Consider the following 19,346-nt stretch of genomic DNA (forward strand, 5'->3'; position numbering starts at 1 on the left):
AGCCGAGCAATTCATATGCAACTTATAGATATGTAAATACTCCTAATTTACAATACTTTAACCAGATCATGAAAAGATGCTGTTGCCCTGTCTTGTTAATTTTTTTTTAAATGAACTATTGATGCTCTCCATCATCATACATTATGCAGACCTTTAAATCTTTTTTGACCTTACTGTCCATTTTAAGCATATGAAATATTCATCGGGATTCAGATAGAACCTCCTAAATTGATGGAGGTGTCACTGCAGTTTCAAACACCACAAATTAGACAGCAAATATTTGGCAACACTCGACTATATTGCTCTCTATCTATAACTTGCACAAAGAACTCTGCCAATGGTGCTCATTCTAAACTAGGCTTACCTGTGCCATGCGTTTTCGCTGATTGATTGGGATCAGGGCCAGCAAGAAGACCAGACTTGATGAATCTTTTTCAGTCAGTTTGCTAAGCCTGCGAGCTGCGCTCCGGTAGTTCTGCTGCCAGGCCTCCACCACACCCACCCTGGCCTGGGCCACTGCGTCTCTCGGCTCCTGGCCAAACACCTGGCACAGATGAGCGCCCGCTGCCTTGACTTCACCTGGAGCAGATGGACCATAAAATCAGGAGCAAAGATGACTGTAAACAAGGGGCACCAGGTTCAGTGGTTCTCTTTATCAAAGTGGAAACACTACTCAGCTTAAACTATTATCTCCAACCAGACCATTTCCAACGACATCAAGGAGCCCATTGCGAATTTCAGCAGCAAGTTTGGCAAAGTTCCCATCTCACCTTTGGCTATAAGTGTGTCCACATAGAGGAGATGCCATCTGGGGTCTCTGCAGTCAGTCCTCATCAGAGCTCCACCGATTATAAAAGCCTCTCTGAGCTGCTCTTCATGGCAGGGGACAGCACTAGCAAGCAGGATGTCTGACAGATTGGTCCGACAGAACTCATGCAGCCAATCGCAGACCAGCTTCCGTGCCTTGTCCTTGAGTGACAGGATGTCTTTGGTGACTATGTCAATGTTTATCTGAAGTGCTGCCAGGATATCATGAGTGCATTGCTGAGGGGAAGAAGCAGTTTGAATTTTATATTTACACTGAACATGCAGCTGCTTTAGACACTTCTACGTAAAAATACATCTGTCTTATCAGCCACAATTTGAATGTGTTTCTTTTCGATCCCTTTTGCCCAAATTATTCCTGTTGTTAGGTTTGCTGACTTCTTTGCCAACATGAAATGATACAGCGTTGGACTCTTTTTTCCTGCCCACGTTGATCGACAAGCGCGATACTGGCATTGACATTTTACTACTGGTTGCAGCCACTAATGTGTACTGTCTCGTGCAGCTTGAAGTCTAGAGAAGGTCGCAGAAAAGGAATAAAATGTTCAAAATACTGTACAAGCTCTGAGCGACAGTAGGTTTTAACAGCTTGTCAACACCTTTTGTTGGTTCAGCATGAGATAAGTGAAGCCTCTTCCGCAGAGAGCCTGGGTGTGTTTTGGGTGCTCCTTCAAAATAGCACTGAAATCAAAGATGGCTGTCTTTCGTTGGCCCAGCAGGGCATAACACCTCGCTCTCTCCAGCAAAGACTCTGCTGCCTCGCCACCTTAAAGAACAACATTCACGGCATTAACATCTTCCATATTCCCAAATAACGAAGCACTGATTCAAACCCACAGAGTATGTGTGATGAGTGTTATAATTGCTTCTGCTCAAGTTCTTCTACTTAAATAATACAGAGTCAATCTCCTTGTTTTGTGTTCAGCGTTTTTGAAAGTTAAAACACAGAAACAAAGCCTCTGTTTTGTGCCAGCCCTTCTCTTTATCCCACTAATCCTTCCTAGATTAAAGTATTACCCACTATTTATTAAGGCAACAATCGGAATCAGTCCAATAGCAAACATCAGAATGTCATCAATCATATTCGAATCACCAGAGGCGATGATAGCGATGGAGAGGTATGCCACAGCCTCCCTGACTTCGCTCTCCTCCCGCGTGCCCTCCAGGATTCGTTTAGCAGCAGAGTGGCAGTGACCCTGCAGCAGAGCCCGGTCCTTCTGTTGAGCCACCGCCAACAGGGGGCGCAAGCAGCTCGTATCGCCGCACTGAATGAGCTTTTTCAGCAGCTGCAGAGACGGATATGTAATCTTTATCTCTTTCACTGTAAAAGATGTAAATGTATTAAGCTACCTGACCTGACACGCTACTGTGTTGTAACTGCATCACTTCAGAAGAATGACAAAATGATGGTATTCAGTTCAGTTCAATGGATCATTTGAGGCTGAGACCACTCTATTAATGTACAACACCTACTTCAATCAAATTTATTTTTTTGTCTTTCTATTATAACAATGTGTTGCAACATTTCTTAGCTATTTAAAAATAATGAAAAGCAAACCAGGCCTATCCAATTCACCTTACACCCCCAAAATAAAATGTAATTTTAATGTGTTTTATATCAAAGTAAAAGAAAATTCACAGTCACACCTCTGTAAGCTATAGCTGTAGGTCAGAGCTCTGTAAAGTTTATGAGAGTAACATACGGTTGGAATTGTAGGTAATAAACAAAATGTTGCGTTATAAAAAAAACGATAAAGATTAGGTCTGAATCAACTGATTTACAGTTCTAGTGCTGGACATGCTGGTGATTCTACAGCTGACTAGACTGCTTTATTATTTCCTGTGGTTGGTGTGGTGACACAAGTATAGATTTGCTGTGGCACTAAGTTTGACAAAGGTTACATCAACTCATAAGCAAATCATAAAATCTAATTAGAGTGGTGGTAAATTAGTCATTGTGGTTTCTTATTTAAGGAAGGTAAGAGTAGAACAACTGAGAAAGACACATGCAGGCCTCTTTATTTTCATGCAAATGTGCAAAATACAGAAATCTTCAATGGATAACTGTGTCTGCTATATGCGCAGAAACTACAGTTAGGATTGTGAAATCACTGATTGAAACATTTGTAAAACCTTCACATGGCCTCAATCACACAATTGTTAATATTCACACTGAATAATAGTTACATTTTAATGTTCCTAATTAGGTGGGAACAAACCCTGGATCTTTGGGACCCACCGCCCCTAAACCTACTTACCTGATTGGTGTCATAAAGGAAGCCTCTGTGCAGCTGCAGCAGGGCGAGTCGAGCCAGGACGGGTGCCCGGGGACCGGTAGGCCCGATGGAAAGAAGTAGCCGGTAGGCCTCCTCGACCCGGCCGAGCTGGTACAAGGCATCTGCTGCCAGGATCTGAGACCCATCAGCACCCGGCTGGAGCTCCATCAGCAGACCAGCCAGAGACTGGACACCAGCAGGGGTCCTAATGCACGGAGCAGGGAGAAGTGTAACACCAAGAAAATGCATTTCATTGAGAGAACATGAACGAGGATTTTCATCAAAACAGAGATCATACCGGAAATATGAACAGAACTAAATACCTTTTCCAAAAATTGCATAGCTAATTTCCACTTTTGGATAGGTTACACACCCAAAGGCCTTTTTCACAGCACACATTATGACTATGGCAGGAAAAGCACAGGTGTTAATAACATTAAGGATGGCTCAGTTTGTCCAAGTAAGCCATGACAGTGTGACAGAGAACAGGCATGCACGATCTGAAACCAAAGCAGGTAATTCAGCCATCATTCCTTTTAATATTTACAGCTGTGCTTTACTGTGGCATGTCAAACTGTCTTTGGAGACCAACATCATACCCTGCTCCGTCCTTGTCTCTCTTTGATGGGGCCTGCAGCCGATCCCTCTGCTGGGGCTGTTGGGAGTCGTCACTGGAACTGGACTTGGATTCGTGTCCTCCCGTCGCCTCAAGCATGACTCGCCCCTGCTCCAGTAAAACAGTAAACAGCAGCCCCCGGTAGTTCCACGGCACCAGGCAGCGAACAGTCAGGGCCGTTTCCTGGGGGTGCAGCATGCTGGCTGTCACAAAGTCTAGAGCTGTGAGGTAGTTTAACCCACCCATCATGCGCAGGAGCCCCCTGCCACAGAGTGCCCGCACACAGCTGGACGGGTGGGGGGTATCGTGTTCAATCACAGCCTTGAAGTCTTCTAACGCCCCCTTTTCGTCATCTGAGAGAAGTCTGGCATACCCACGGAGAACCTGCACCGTGTTTTGATAGCTCTGCTGACCTCGGGCAGCAGCTAGCTGGCTACAGATGGAGAGGGCCTCTTTGTGTTCCCCTCTGAGGAGAAGACAGTCGGCCAGTCGCACCCGCAGCTCTCTACCTCCTCCGCCGGGCTCTAAATAGCACAGAGTCCGTAACTGAGTGATCACAGGGTCCAGGAGCTCAACTCCCTCGGTGGATCGCAGGTCTGGACGGATGAGGACCCTTTCTCTGTAACCAGACAGGCCCCGCTCCGCCTGCTGACGGAGATGATTGCAAGCAGCCACCCCTGTACCATGATCTGCGAACAGCTTTTGAAAATAAATTCGGGCCGTGGCAGGATGCATCTCAAACGCCTCCCCCAGATCCCTGCAATCCTCAGCAGTCCGTCCACCTGCCGACAAGCAGGCAGCCGCTCGACTGATTAGGAGTCTGGCTCTCCTCTCGGGAGGGTGCTGGAATGACTTGTCTGTACTACTCCCGGTTTTCTGACAATTACCATGATGCAAAAGAGCAGAGTACACATCTGCACTGTCCCAAAACCTGCCTGTCAAAAACAAATATGCTGCATGAAGTTCCTGCACTTCTGTACTGCCAGGTGAGATAGCCAATAAAAATCCAATAATTGTTGCAGAAGTCTCTACATCTAACTTGTCCTTCTCCTTTGTTGTCACTGCACACTCGCTGTCAAATATTAAAGAGGGGTGTATGAGCAGTAGTTGATGTGTAAAGGCCTTCACTATTCTGTTTAGGTGCTGAGCTTGCCTGCTGTTCACCAGAGTGACGGTTTGAGATTTGTTCCTCTGGTAAGCGTTGAGGTAAAGCTTCAGCCCCGTGACACTGTGAGGCTCTGAGAACAAGCAGGCCAGGGCACGAGTTACCTCCAACACGAGGCGAGTCACATCTGGTGGGTGAGGGTTTGGCATCCCCTCAAGCAGAGCAGTGCAGCGAGCAAAAATCTCCTCACAGCCAAGCCCGCCACTCTGAAGGAGAGACTCCATCTTGAAAATGGTGGCTGACAGATTGTTGGGGCAGAGTGTGGAGAGAAACACAGCCGCAAGACCTTTGTTATTAAGACCCTCGGCGGGGTGGTTCTCCCCGTGACTGTCGAGCCAGCCTTCTAAAGTTGAGATCACCCCACCCAGGCCTGACTTCAATTTCCGCATGTGGGTAACGGTGGAGGCTGCGTGAGTCCGGAAGGCCGACATATAGAGAGAGGTAGCTCTCCCCAGCTCTCCAACCGCAAGGAGCTTGTCTCCATCCTCACATAGCTTTGAAACATTGACTCCAGGTCGAACCACAGCAGTCATGATCAGGCAGCAGGCCCTCCTCTATCCTGTCTCTCTTCACCTGTTCACAGCGACGACGACATTGATGTCACCTGACGGTTACAAAACAGGGAATGAGGATGAAAGTTAGGCATTTCTCACAACAAGAGATTTTGACTTGGAAAAGCACAGGTGTTACTAAGATCATTAACGATGGCGCTGTTGAAGCGTCCCAGTAAACCGCGGGACAATGTGACAGTGTGAACCTGAAACTGAAGCAGCTAATTGGAATCCAGCAATCATTAATTGCATTAACTGGTTCAATATTATTTTACTGCTGGAACTGGTGTTTTATCTTTTTTTTTTTTTACCGTGACTGTGGTGCTGGTGCAACTCCCAATTTAGCAACAGGCCTACTACTGTTTCTAATATTAACAAGAAACACTTAATTGCTTTCTGTCAAGCATGTTTGAACGTTTTAACATGCTTTGCACCCGCATTGCAAAATAACAAATTAAGCTTCATAAAAATGACATACTATAAACCACATATATTGGCATGCAGTGTATTTTAAGCCGTTTACAGTATAGCAAAATATTGCATGAAAATATTTTTTTTTTGCACTCTGTAAACTTAATAGCCCTTTTGTGTAGAGGGAATTTATTGCATCCTCGAGCCCATGCCTACCTGCTCATTTGGCTTTAGTAGAGCCACCAAAACCTGAGCGAAACCAAATGAAATCCCTGACGGTGTCAGTTCATGTTCTGTTCCTGAAGGTCCCGTGAACAGAAACCCTGTGCCCCATTGGTGTAATTCAATAGCTCTGGTCCCAGAGCTGCCAGGGCAACACGGTGTGTCCACGCACACAACAAAAGCTGCAGCAAAGTTATTTTTTAAAGAGTGTTACAGGTGGAAAGACACAAAGATAGCAACAAGATGAAAGAAACTTACCGAAACTAGCTTCACATCACGGAAAACTCCTCGTGGCTTTGTTCTGTAGTCGCGAGCTGGTGTTCCTGTGAGCACGGTTCCGGTTGCCAATGGAAACCACTAACGCTCGTGCTTATAGGAAGACCACAGGTCCCCAGAACGAGACGCCTCTCGTTGTTTCAACGGCCCCAAAAGTCGGCGATAAAAATCTGTTGCTTTACAGAAGTAGTCTGTTAGTGCTTCTAGGAATGTTGAAAGCGTGAAACCGCTGTGATAGTGAAACAACTTTAAATACCTCCAGAACAGCGGTTTCATTATTTGCCCTCCGATATTTTTACAAAGTGGCAAAACAAAGCGTGCCGACTGCAACTTCTCCCATCAACACGAATTGCTTGTATGCCCGATATTACTGGTATATCAATAAAACGCTTGGAAAAAAACTAGTTATAGTTGGCATCGTATCAGCATGTTTGTGAGCTACTATGCAAAAACACGTGAATGTTGATTTAACCCTGCATGCTGTCAGAACGTCGGATGGTTGTCTACTAACATACTGCCGATGTGAAAAACGTGTCTCCGTATGGGACCTATGCTTTTTCTATAGCCAAAGAATATGGACAATGTAGGACAGCTGTTCTTTGTGCTGAAGCAGAATTTGCAATTCATGAGATTTGTCGAATCCACCTCAAGAATAAAAGCTCCTGAAGCACCCTGCCTTCATTTTCTTTGTATGGGGATGTGCTCAAATGCACACCAGCTGCTGAGACACTACAGTCAATACACTCAGACAACACTCCCATCTTGTGGTCAATAAATTTATTCTTTATGATGACACTGACTGAGGCTCTTACAGTACCGTGTTACTACACATTTGTACCACGTAGGGGACTCCAGTGAGGATAACATAACATTCCTAAACCCTGACAGTTTCAGTATAATCATCCACTCATTGAGCTTTGTATTAAATTATGCAAAATGTAACAAAATAAAAAATAATAATTATAGAAAATATACACACACACAAACCACAGACCTAGATTCATATTTAAACATTCAACAATAAACTTAATTTACTGGAAAGTCCTTTACTGTCAGGAACTGAATTGACAAACAAAAACTCAAAGTGAGATACCCCAGCCCCATAACCGGAAACCATCAGTTTGGATGGAATATGTGTGGTGAGGGAAAACCCAGCCTACTGCACTTTGACACCATTTATTTGCAGGAAACTGAAAATCTGACATCCTGTGGGGATTTCAGTATTCTCCCTTTACAAGGGTGCGCAACAAGAATGAGTATAGCTGAGTTGTTACACCAAACTTTCATTCTCAAAGGAGACAGAGACGAGCTGCTCAAACATTATTGATGTACACTAACATGTTCACACAGTTTAAATAATCAAACTGAAGAGGAGTCTTGAATTTGACTTGTTAAATGCTAAACAATAGGCACCAATCTCTGGAGGTATAAAAAATCTTTAGAATTCAAAGGACGTATCTTCCTTTTCACTACTCCCTTCTTACACACGTACACAATCACAAAGTAACACAAGTTTAGTTTTGAGCATCCTCCTCTAAAACCACAGCCTACAACTGCTGGCATTTAAGAGACGGCACATGACAAGCTGGAGGTTATGTGGTGGGCTAGAGGGCGTTTTGACAGCGTATTTCCCTTTTCTTTTTTTCTTTTTAAATCTGTGGTTCTTAAAAATGCTACTGATGTTGGTTTTTACATGCCTCGGAGGAAGCCACTTCCCTAATTCTGCAACTGAATTTGCACTTCAACAAATCAACATTCTGCCTTTTAAGTGTCATTCTGGAGGTAAAAAAAAAGCTCAACCCAAAAAACATTTAAGAGGGAAACATTATACACCAAAAGATATCGTAAAAGAGGAAATACCCCAATTGTAGTTGGGCCTATCAGGATCTCCACAGTGCCCCGTACTGCCATTTAACTCTTTATTATAAAATACATCGGCATTACTCAGTATGAGTCATTTGTGACATAATTGCAGTTTTCTGTGGTTGTACCATGTAGTAGCTACAGTTAGAAACGTCCTTTACAGGGACTGGCGTCCACAGTTGAAGCACTGATGTCCCCAGGTACGGCCTCAGGTGTCCTGGAATGCCCCATTGAAACCATGTTCTGTGTAACTTCTGCAGGCTGTGAAACCTTGCTTCAATTCAGGCCTTTAACCTGCAGCTTCTCCAGGCTTTCCTGCAGATGCTGGGCACAGCCGGATAAATCCATGTAGTGCAAGGCCGAGAAGACATTGTTCAGGCTCGCAGAGGAACACTGGCTCCACAGCCTCAGCATCTGGTACTGCCTCTCCATGGAGCCCAGGCCCAAACCGGCCTCCAGCTCCACCCGCTCCAGCTGCTGATCAGTGACCGAGAGCAGACGCAGGAACTCCTTCCACCTACGCAAGGGCACCTCCTTGATAATGGCATAGAGGACGATGGCCGGCCAGCGATCCGATTGTTGTGTGGTGGCTGGAAGAAGAGAATCACAGACAATAAGAGGAAAGCGAAAACTCTGCCGTGGAAAAACGTCAGCTACGAGAACGGGATGTCTGTTTTTTGGCCAACTGTAAACCCAGATTCAAACTAAACTAAAGAGGTCATCAGGATACAGAAACTGTATAGAGGCATTTAAGTAGACCATGTGAGATCGCCCTGCACTGACTACATTCAGGTGCTATTAAAGCCTAAGTCTGGTGATATTCTCTATTGTTATTATTATCAACAAATCCCATGGAAAGACCACAACCAACAATTCCAACAACATCTATTGCCAAAGCTTGATTTAGGCGGATAAAACAACGTACTGTAATACATCCAGCATCTATACAGTCAAGCCACTCAACACCATGACACAGAACAGCACAGTGCACAGGACAGCCAACAACATTTGGATGCAGGTTTGTTATAATTTGTTTACTTTATAAAATTTCCCTGACAGTAAACGCAAAGCCGATAACCACCATGTCCATTTCATGAAATGAATCCTCCACAAAACCAACAGCACTACAAACACAAGGGGGTTTTCAGCTCCACCACAAATGACAGAAACAATGACATGATGTCATGAATAACAGGAAATTCAGTAGTAGTGAGGTCTTCCCAAAAGTAGAGTATTTTCAGAGGTTTACCTGGTTTACCAACATAGACCTGTATCAGGCAATTAGAACATAACAACTTAAATGGCATTATTAAGAGAGTGAAGCATTGATCCACCGTACTTTGCTAAAGATAAAAGAAACTAATAGAATCAACAATTCAGAGAATGAGCAAATGAAAGGTTAAAGGAAAGCAGGGGAAAATCTATGAGGCCTCATCAACCGTTCACACTTCTATTACTACAAATAATATCTGTGTGGATGCACTCACTATCTCATGTGCCATTTCCTCTAATGTTGATTTGCTGACTAAAAAAGAGTGAAATAGTGAGGGCGTCCTGTTTCCCGGTTTCCATTCTCACACTGTGGGACACAAGACTGATCAATGATAAACAGCGTGCTGAACAAGCAGTGAGAAAGAGGGCATAAAGTAAGAACACCGCAGATGGCAATAAGTCTCACTGTGACATTTCATTTAATTATTTCTGTTTGGTATGAGTGGCATGATGACAAGTGATGCCAGCTGAGATGTGTCCGATGCTTAGAGCAAAGCTGAAGAAGCTGTGCGCACAAAAATCATCAAAAACTCTTTCCTTTCAACTTGGCCACTGGACACTGGAATTGCAATAATAATAATTATTGCAATTATTATTATTTAATAATAAATAAGAGGCCTGATGCATCAGAGAGAGTCCAACGCTTCTGGAAAATTGGTAGCAGAGGAATAGTACAAAATGTTTCCCACCTGGTGAATAGAGTCGTAAAAAGGAAATATTGCATGAAGCAAAATGCATCTATGAACAATAACATCCACATGTTTGTGGTACCCATTATTAGATGGTAGACGGTAGACAATGAGAGAGGGTTTGTCGTTCAGATACAGTACTTGGGATACAAGATGAAACAGAAGCTCTGAAATGTCTTTGATTAAAAAAACAACAGTGGTAGTTGAGTTGGTTGAGTTGGTAAATAAGATACTGGAAGAAACTGGAACTTTACCTTGAATGAGACAGGCATTTCAAATTATAGGAATCCCCGTATTAATGTTAGAGCAGCATTATTTGAAGTATCAATGCTCTCTAACTATCACCTGTAGCGGAGTTAGTGTCTTGCTCTAGGACACTTCACTTCAGGAGAGTGGATACTTGCATGCCCAAAGACATTTAAATGTATCCTTCCTGAAAACAAATGTGTCTGATCTCAACTTTCTTGACATTGTTAGTCATTTTGTCCATCATAAACCCATGGCTTTGCTTCCAGTTTCTGCCCTAATTTAGTCTTTCGTTAATGACATACCTTTTATATCACTTCTTTCTTATCTGTCTAAACAGGCTGTCTGAAATCTCAGATAAAATGTAGATATTACACTTCCTCCTATACTTCTTTTTTTTAAATATCAAGGTTTAGGTAGTTTGCTCCTTCCTTCAAATTATTAGTTTCTCTTAACTTCTAAGTGACAGCCCGCTCACCCCAACACCCCAACACTCCTGAAGAAGTCTTGACTTGACTCTAATGCAGACCAATTTCACAAATATTTCTTGGCAGCTCTTCTCCTCTTCTCATATTCATCTCTTTGATGAATATGAGTCTGTCTTCACATCTAACCACAGTATGGAAAGTGCTCATAGGGGGCGATGATTTCATTACAGCTTGATTCAGTATATCATAACACCTCCGAGCTGCCTTTACGGCGTGTCTCCTGCACTATTGACATTATTGTTAGTAGCAGTGATAATATCACGAGATGATTCATGACCTTCCGTTATAAAGGCTGAAGGGAAAATATAATAGTGCAGGTCAATGCGCTGCCACATTTTATTTTAAGAGCATACATTATTTTTGATACATCATTTTTTTATTTTGGTAATAAATAGATAGCTGCAATCCATGGTTCGCTCTTCAAGCCTATTTTAACAAGCCATATTTGTTCTTCTTCAGGTCCAGGGAGATATATTCCTGTTTTATCTTGTTTAAATTACTGAATTATTGAATAGACTTATTGAGTACCTGTATGCACCCACAATGGCATCATTATATAAATCTGTGTGTTGTCTGCATGATTATGGTAAGACGCCCGCGAGAATGGAGCCTTTGGTAACTCCATGTCATTTTTGTACGATTAAATGTGAAATTACCGATTGCCACAAAGTAGTCCATGTCCACTTTTCCACTGCCTGTGTTTCAGTGGCTGCAATTCAAGACCGTAACAAAAGCAGTCTCGATGCTGTGCTCGAAATCCTGACCGTTAATTATTATAATTAACACCTTTAAACCCATTCAGTAGATTATCAAGGCAGCATGGGGACAATTTCAGATGCACCTCCTGCACCAGGAGAGACACAATGATATATATACAGTATATATGAAATATTGAAAAATCTCTCCAACCAAGTCTTTCACACGCTGTGCATTGTAGCCGGGCATCAAATACTGAATCGTACCTTTGTGTTCAGTGTCTGGAGGACTGATGTGGGCTGGATGTTCTGGCATGGCTGGACTCTGGCTGAGAGTCATCATAGGAGTATTCTCAGATATCTTTAATGTCTTGAAAGGACAGAAACAAAAAGGAAGTCAAAATCTTTGTTGCGATCACATCTCTTAAATGTTAGAGAGTGGTGGGTGAAATTCTTCATTATTTCTAAAACACACAAAATAAAATCCCAGCTTTAGTTCAATTTAACTACAACATGTGATTGACATTTCACCTTTGCTCTTGTTGACCTTTTTTAATTTCTTTTTTGTCCACACAGCCCTCTGACTATCCACCTACAGTATACTGCTACGATCTAGATCTAGATCTCAATCTCAACACAACACAAAATGCAGAAGTGAGCACAAACCAGCGTGTTGGGGCTGCTGCCTTGATGACTGCTTCGTTCTGTTTGGAGGAAAACAGATATCATCAGTAAGCTTCCTGCTTGAATCTGCTCAGTTGACAAAGCACATTTATTGAAAACAGGACACTCAGTAAACAATATATTTCTTGGTTTAACACTGAAAACACCTTCTGTGGCAATAAATGTCTTTTCAACTTGTACATGTTTTAATTTTTTAAGGAATCATACATGAGAGTTTATATTAATGTGTGTCATGTCACAGCATCTGCTGCATATCTACAATATATATAGTATTTGTTTACTGTGTGTGAATCTCTCCAATGGATAACTGCCAAACCCCCAAGTACCAGTATGCAGCTACTTATATTACTGTCAGCGGTGGAAAAAGTACTTAGATACTATACTTAAACACAAGTAACAAAACCACAAACACTCCACATATAAGTAAAGGCCCATTCAAGTACAGAAGTATTTAAAGCTAAATGTAAAGTATCAAAAGTACTAATTTATAGACATAATGGCTAATGGCGGTGTTAAATTATTATGTATTATAATAGTGGATTATCATCAAAGATTGAGTCATGTGTAAGAAGCATTTTAATGTTTATGTTCATGAGTAGTTAAATATATAACACTGTGTCATATTTACAAGTTGATTTTCTTATTTAAAATATTGATCTCTAAAATAACTTGGAACTTGAGCTGTAAAGAGTCAAGTAAAGCACAACGACTTTAAAACTGTACTGAAGTAAATGTGCTTGGATACATTCCAACAGTGGTTACCATTGAAGTTGGGGCGCTCGAGAGGCAGCTCCAGGTCATTGTTCACACAGCAGTAGAGACAACGGCCGAGATATCTGAAGGGGCTCCTGGCGAAGAGCAGCAGGAGCCCAAGGGATAACAGAAGTGTCACCAGAACCACCACGAGAAACAGCCAGGACATGTCATTCACTGATGTGGACACAGAAACACTGACATCATTCCACCACCCATCAATTCTAATTGATCACTTCTGTCTGATCCACAGGATAAGTTGAATAATACTCAACGCTTACCACACATGGTGCAGCAAAAGCCGAATCAATCAGGTTCTGTTTAACTTACTAAGATATCCACAGCTAATGTGAGCATAAAGTATGTTTGGGCATATGGGTCACAAAACTACGAAAACATGGACCAATGAATTATTCTGTCATATCACTTGTTAAAGTACAATACGTAGGTAGCACTAACAGTTACGAGGAACTGGATTCACAACAGGATTTGGTGAGTTGCTTGAAGCTGTAGTTGAAGCTGTAGCTGTAGATGTAGATGTGGTTGCAGCTGTGGATGAATTTGTAGAAGCTGGACACTTCCTCCTGCAGTCTGTCTTATTCAAACAGCTGAAAAAAAGGAGAGACTAATATAGACAACAGAGGAATGTGACAACACATTTATATTTCGATAAAGGATTTATTAAATCTTTAAAGTCTTAAAACAATAGCCAGGAGCTCATATGAACATCAAAACTTTTACTTGCTGTATTTTTTCATACTGGATGTTACAAAGTCCCTTCTTGATGTGATTCCAATGTAAGTGATAGAGGACAAAATCCACAGTCCTTGCTCTGTTTGAAAATACATTCCAAGGTTTATCTCAAGCTTCAACAGTCTGAGTTATTCAAATTAAGTAGATATCTTCAAAAGTAGTAAGTCATTTTAATATAAAATGTCCTCTTTGTGTTTGCCTGGAGAGTGTCTCCCTGCTGAGAGAGAGGAGGGATGGCAACAAAAGAGGGACATTTGTGGACTGTGGATTTTGTCCCTTTTTGCTTACGTTAAAAGTGCATTTGAAAGTGATCTTTCAATGGCCAGTATATGAACAGAAGGAATGGTTAGAGAAAAACCTGTTTCAATGATTCTTAAGGGCACCTGACTATTGTTATCCTTTAATGTGTGTGTGTGTGTGTGTGTGTGTGTGTGTGTGTGTGTGTGTGTGTTTAAATGGTTATTACTATTAGTGGGGCTACTGCTACCCTAACAGTCTTAACAAAACCGCCTTTATGCTGAGATGTTTAACATCTGCAGGCAAACTGTTCAGTACAAGTAGTGCAGGGCCTCAGTAAAGCCGCAGGAACTGAGTGTTTATAAGGGCTGGGAAAAAAAATTCAGGAAATTTGCAACAGAATGGCATAAGTTTCCACCGCTCTAACAAGAAGATAACATGCCCCCTGACCTGAGATTATGCTTCATTTGGCAACGGAGATGCATTTTAGATCAAGACTAAAATGCAGTTAAAAGAAAAATAAGTTGTCGTAAGTCTTGGGTTTGTGTACTCTATAAAAATGTCTTTAAATGTCTTGTTTTGTCCGCCCAACAGTGAAAAACCCAAATTTTGAATAATATAAACAGCATTAAGCAAATTATAAGATTTGAGAAGCTGGAGTCAACAAATCGTTGCCAATTTTGCTTGATTAAACTACTGAAACAATGAGAAAAGGTTTTTGTCAGGCTTGGTCTATGACAGAGAAAAACAAACTGAATTTACTAGTGTGCGAGAAAATGTAAACCGAATGCATAAAGCATAACATTATTCAAAAAAGCAGCAATTATGATATAAAGTATTACACAGAAAAAGGTTAATATAGCAAATGTTCTGTTTTCTGCCTTCTGTTGAAGCTGCAGGTCTGTGTGCACTCTCCACTTTGCACCAAAGACAATCTAAGCATGTCTGTTTTAGACAGCTATCATATTGTAGGATCTCCTACCTGATTTTGAAGTTAGGATGTTCATCAAACTCTAAAAAAAAAAATGAAATCGTGAGAGTTTAAAAAAAGTATATGTTTCCTTTTGCGGGTATATTATATTGAATAAACCAGGAAGTTATTCAATATGGCAGCTGTGATTGCCAATCCAGCTCTTTAACTTACTTTTACATTGTTTACAGTAGAATTCCTCAGTCTCGTCAGACTTGAAGTATCCCTCTTTACAGTCACACACCGTATTACTGGTAGAGGTGCAGGGTTTTATTGTAACCTTAGAATCTGGGGAAAAAAACAAAAGACAGTGTTTCTGTCTCCATCCACAGCATTTAACACCCAGTCCTGCCAAGGTGGCCATGGAACAATGTCTCTAACCTCAGATATACAGCAAAAACCTGCTACTTTGCACTATGTTTTAACTTATCAAACATAAAAAGTGAATCTCATCATGAAAAGAGTTGAATGTTAGCTGCAACAAAAAAACATCATATTTTCATAACCAGAAACCAGAAAATGTCGATCCAATTTATTATCTCGGTCAAATGCAATTTTACATAATATCCCACAAGCTGACGGCACGTGTGTGTATCGCCTTATAATGGTATTTGAAGAAGATACTTACCACATTCTTCACACCTCAGGCATTTCATATTATGGTTTGCTCTATTTGTGAATGTGTCATTGCGGCATTTTTCACATCTGTGCCTTGCGCCTGGATCACCACAATCATCAACTTTATAATATCCTGGGTAACAGTGAAAAAAGAGAAGAAAGGGAATGAGCTCATATGTGGTTAATCCACTAAAACTGTAATAGACAAGGCCAATGCACACCGCCCCTTGTTTACTTACCAGGCGGGCACCATTCATGACATGAATTCCACTTTTCTTCTGTAACCTCACTGTTACTCTGTCCAGCGGAAAGGTAGGCAAGTATCAGCACCTAAAACAAAAAGACAAGGTTTCAAGTGTGGCTAAGAAGATGCTCACAAATCAACTGACACATTGCCACTACAGCTGCCATACAAAAGGACAGCTGTGGAGGAAACATGGCTCAATACGACTCATCAAGTCATTACACGGGCATCTATTGTTTTTTCATTTCCATGCACCTAAGATATCAAACAGGTGCATGGAAATGAAAAAAGTTATTACATATTTTACATCCGTCCTATACATTAACACATACTACTAAAACACAAAAGAGAGGAAAAGAGAGAAAAAAGCTGTACATTAATGGGGATTAGTCCAATTTTGAAATTAGAGCAGAAAAGTTTGTCCGATCTTATCAAACTTTCTGGTTGAGCCTTGATGTATAGTTTAGCTTGAGATTGAGATGAAATGGTGTTTTTTAAAAGCAGTGTAGCAGCGAAGGTCATTGATCTTAACCTTCTTGGAGACCACCCTGAATATGGATTAACAACTGTTTCGAAGGGTATCAGAAACCTCTGTTCAAACAATATGGCAGCGGGTGCCCGGGTCACACCCTCATCTTAAACAATTCTCACCCAATCCTGAAAAAAGGTTTTGACAATTTGATGTCAGATGGGGCCTGTGAAGTAGTAAAAAAAACATGAAGCAACCCACGCCTTATTTATATTGATGGGGAATAAACCGAAACAATTGCTAACCCCCAAGACATTTCTGGTATTCATAAGCCAAGCTCCTCTTGCCATGAGAGACTGAGAGAAATATTACTTTTTCTAACCTGTAGCTATCGGCAGAAGTTGGACGTGGGTATGCTAAACTAAAGAGGTCCTTTACACAGGTCACACCTCTCTTACCCATTGTTGTGCAGAGTTAATGGAACACAGATTATTCAAAAAAGGATGCTTAAAACAATTAAAATGAATCCTAAACTGGCCTCAAATCTTAAGAGCGCCAAAGAAAACAAGGTTGTTGGTAAAAAGCCTCTTGCTCGGTGGCAGCTGGGAACAAATCAGAGAGCTCAGTGTAACAGGGTTGTGAGATTGTTGCTCAGTGATCACCTTTTTTTACAGTGGTTCAGAGTTAAATAAATCGGACAGCCATTGTGAAACAAGCTCTGATATCTTTTGGTCACAAAAGCACCAATATATGTAAATCTTAGAGCTGAAGCTATTAGTCAATTAATCGATTAGTCAACCAACCAAAACTGAATAAAAAGTGCAGAAAGTCTGAGGATTGGGTTGCTCAAAGGTGACAGTTTTCTGTTTGTCTTTTATGACAGTAACCTGAATATCTTTGGGCTTTGGACTGTTGATCAAACAAAGCAAGACATCTGAAGATTTGCTACAGACCAAATGATTAATCAAATAATCTGTGGATTAAACAATATCGTAGATAATCCCAATAATCAAGAAAATGTATTATGTTATTATTAAATGTGTAGACTTGACCATGACAGTTAGCCCCATTAATCCCTTTACTCATCCACCTATAACTTATAACATGTAACAACCTCGGTGTATTGCAGAAACATATAAGCAGCAACATGATGTGTCTTAATGTTAACTCTTAAAAACTGAAACCACCAGTGAGACTGTATGTATATGTCTCTCTCTTACAGTAAACATCCTCCAGAGTCCCCGATGCTCTATAGTGATTAATGTCACCCAAGAATACACAAACGACAAGTTTTTAAAATAAATATAAGCATTTAAATTTGAAACAATGCCTTTAACCGACCTTATTTAGCAAATAATATATTTTTGTACTTTCATGGGAACAGCAATACACAGACAACAGCTACTGTAACGATGAGTGATGATCTAAAACCGACTCAGAGAAGCTAAATCATCCCTGAAACAACCATGAAATAAAATAAAACTTAATTTAATTACTCACCAAAACAAAATCCATGGTGAAAGAGTAGACAGTGAGGAATTTAACAATCAACTTCAGATGAGAGTTAATTTCATTTGAAAAACAAAGAGTCAGATGATCACCAGGCGAGGACACCACTAAAATCACCTGAAGGATGAAGAATTCCGGCTTTAAGCCATCTGTAGATTTCCTCTTTAGTTGAGTCAAAGAACGTGTTAAATGAAGCCTGTGTGTTAGTGTGTCAGAGCCTTCAAGTTCTATGAAAAATTCAAAGAAGTGGTGCGAGAAACAGGAAACAGTGCGATGACGTAACCCAGTGGCAACGTCAATGAGATCCTCCGCCTGATTGTTTCCTATAATTCCACTGCACCGCTGACATAATGATGCATACGTACATGAGAGTAAGTCATGGGCCGGATACATGTTGTGGTGGTGGTGTGTGTAAGAAGAGGGTGGGTACACTGGATATACTGGGCACATTAGTGGCTTCGATGCAACTCTATTTTCCTTCTCTTCATAAGCGAGTCTGAAACAAATGTAGATGAGATGGCAGGTATCGGAGAGAGGATCAGTCAAGTACAGCAAACTGAATCCCTGATCAGAGGGGTGAGAACATGAAAGTCGAATTGACTCTGAAAAAGCCTTCCAACACACATTAAAATGAGAGGATACTGTATATACTGCAGTAAGCCTCCACTGGGTCAGCGTTCAAAGGAAAAATCTCAGTCTTGAATTATTAGTGTATATATACCTCATATATAAGCACTATGAATATTAACCTATATATAACAACAGGCTAAGTTTGTTATTTACTTTCCTACAAAAGTTACAGATATTAGGATTTCAACCAGCTTTATGGATTGATGTCTCTGTTTTTCTAGATTCATGGTTCAGACACTGAAATTACACTTGAATTATGTCTACAGCTGTTCAGTAACTGCGTGAAATAATGATTTAGATTCAGATGTATAAACACAAAACAATATTGACGTGGTATAGGTTACTTACAAGATGTAAAATACTGATAGAGTTCCTTTCTGCAAAGGCAGAAAGACTTGAACAAGATACAACCGTCCTCAGAGCGCCGGACCAGTAAGTATTGATTTGGTTATTTGGAGGTCAGAAGCCGTCTAGATGTGAAAGTCAGGATTGAGATAAATGTGGGTGAAAAACAACTGTTTTAGATGTCTCAGCTACATATAACTAATTTCAACACTATTTAAATTTAAATCCTAAACATTACCATTTCCAGTGAAATATGGTCATTGAAATGCTGTTAAAACAATGTCTGTGAATGTTTAAATCAACAAAGTGTGATATTGTATACATCTCTTATAGACAGTATATGGTCTGTAGTATATACTGTACATAACCTTGGTATACTGTATAAAGAAAGACATGGCTCAGAAAGTATCATACAAATATTATTACAACAATAAACTATATCGGAAATAAAATAAAATCAAATAACTCAGAAACAAAAAAACCTAAATAGTGTCAAGTTTATAACTGGGCAACATTTGGTTGAAAAGTGAGTTTAAAAT

The 19,346-nt window shown here is 40.9% G+C and overlaps 2 protein-coding genes across 2 annotated transcripts in view; both read right to left on the minus strand.

The window, feature by feature from the left end:
* The window catches only part of ttc34 (tetratricopeptide repeat domain 34), an 8,511-nt gene extending 2,114 nt beyond the window's left edge, over positions 1–6,397 (minus strand). Inside the window, exons 1-7 of the mRNA XM_031844828.1 lie at positions 6,325–6,397; positions 3,701–5,486; positions 3,084–3,306; positions 1,919–2,111; positions 1,425–1,591; positions 771–1,044; positions 365–579 (exon numbers count right to left, since the gene is read on the minus strand). Of these exons, the coding sequence (XP_031700688.1) occupies positions 365–579; positions 771–1,044; positions 1,425–1,591; positions 1,919–2,111; positions 3,084–3,306; positions 3,701–5,415 (2,787 nt within the window). The 5' untranslated portion in view covers positions 5,416–5,486; positions 6,325–6,397. The remainder of the gene's footprint in view (positions 1–364; positions 580–770; positions 1,045–1,424; positions 1,592–1,918; positions 2,112–3,083; positions 3,307–3,700; positions 5,487–6,324) is intronic.
* Positions 6,398–8,404: 2,007 nt separating this feature from the next.
* Positions 8,405–18,148, minus strand: LOC116382198 (tumor necrosis factor receptor superfamily member 25). The gene is made up of 9 exons (XM_031845025.1): positions 17,824–18,148; positions 15,850–15,940; positions 15,621–15,743; positions 15,167–15,280; positions 15,005–15,035; positions 13,042–13,640; positions 12,262–12,299; positions 11,863–11,965; positions 8,405–8,795 (listed from the first exon to the last, which is right to left on the minus strand). Exons 6-9 carry the CDS (start codon positions 13,199–13,201, stop codon positions 8,482–8,484), a joined length of 615 nt encoding a protein of 204 aa, XP_031700885.1. The 5' UTR covers positions 13,202–13,640; positions 15,005–15,035; positions 15,167–15,280; positions 15,621–15,743; positions 15,850–15,940; positions 17,824–18,148; the 3' UTR covers positions 8,405–8,481.
* Positions 18,149–19,346: the final 1,198 nt, after the last annotated feature.

The sequence above is a fragment of the Anarrhichthys ocellatus genome, unplaced genomic scaffold (genome assembly GCF_004355925.1).
Source record: "Anarrhichthys ocellatus isolate YVR2014 unplaced genomic scaffold, GSC_Weel_1.0 scaffold5, whole genome shotgun sequence".
NCBI classification, from domain to species: Eukaryota; Metazoa; Chordata; class Actinopteri; order Perciformes; family Anarhichadidae; genus Anarrhichthys; species Anarrhichthys ocellatus.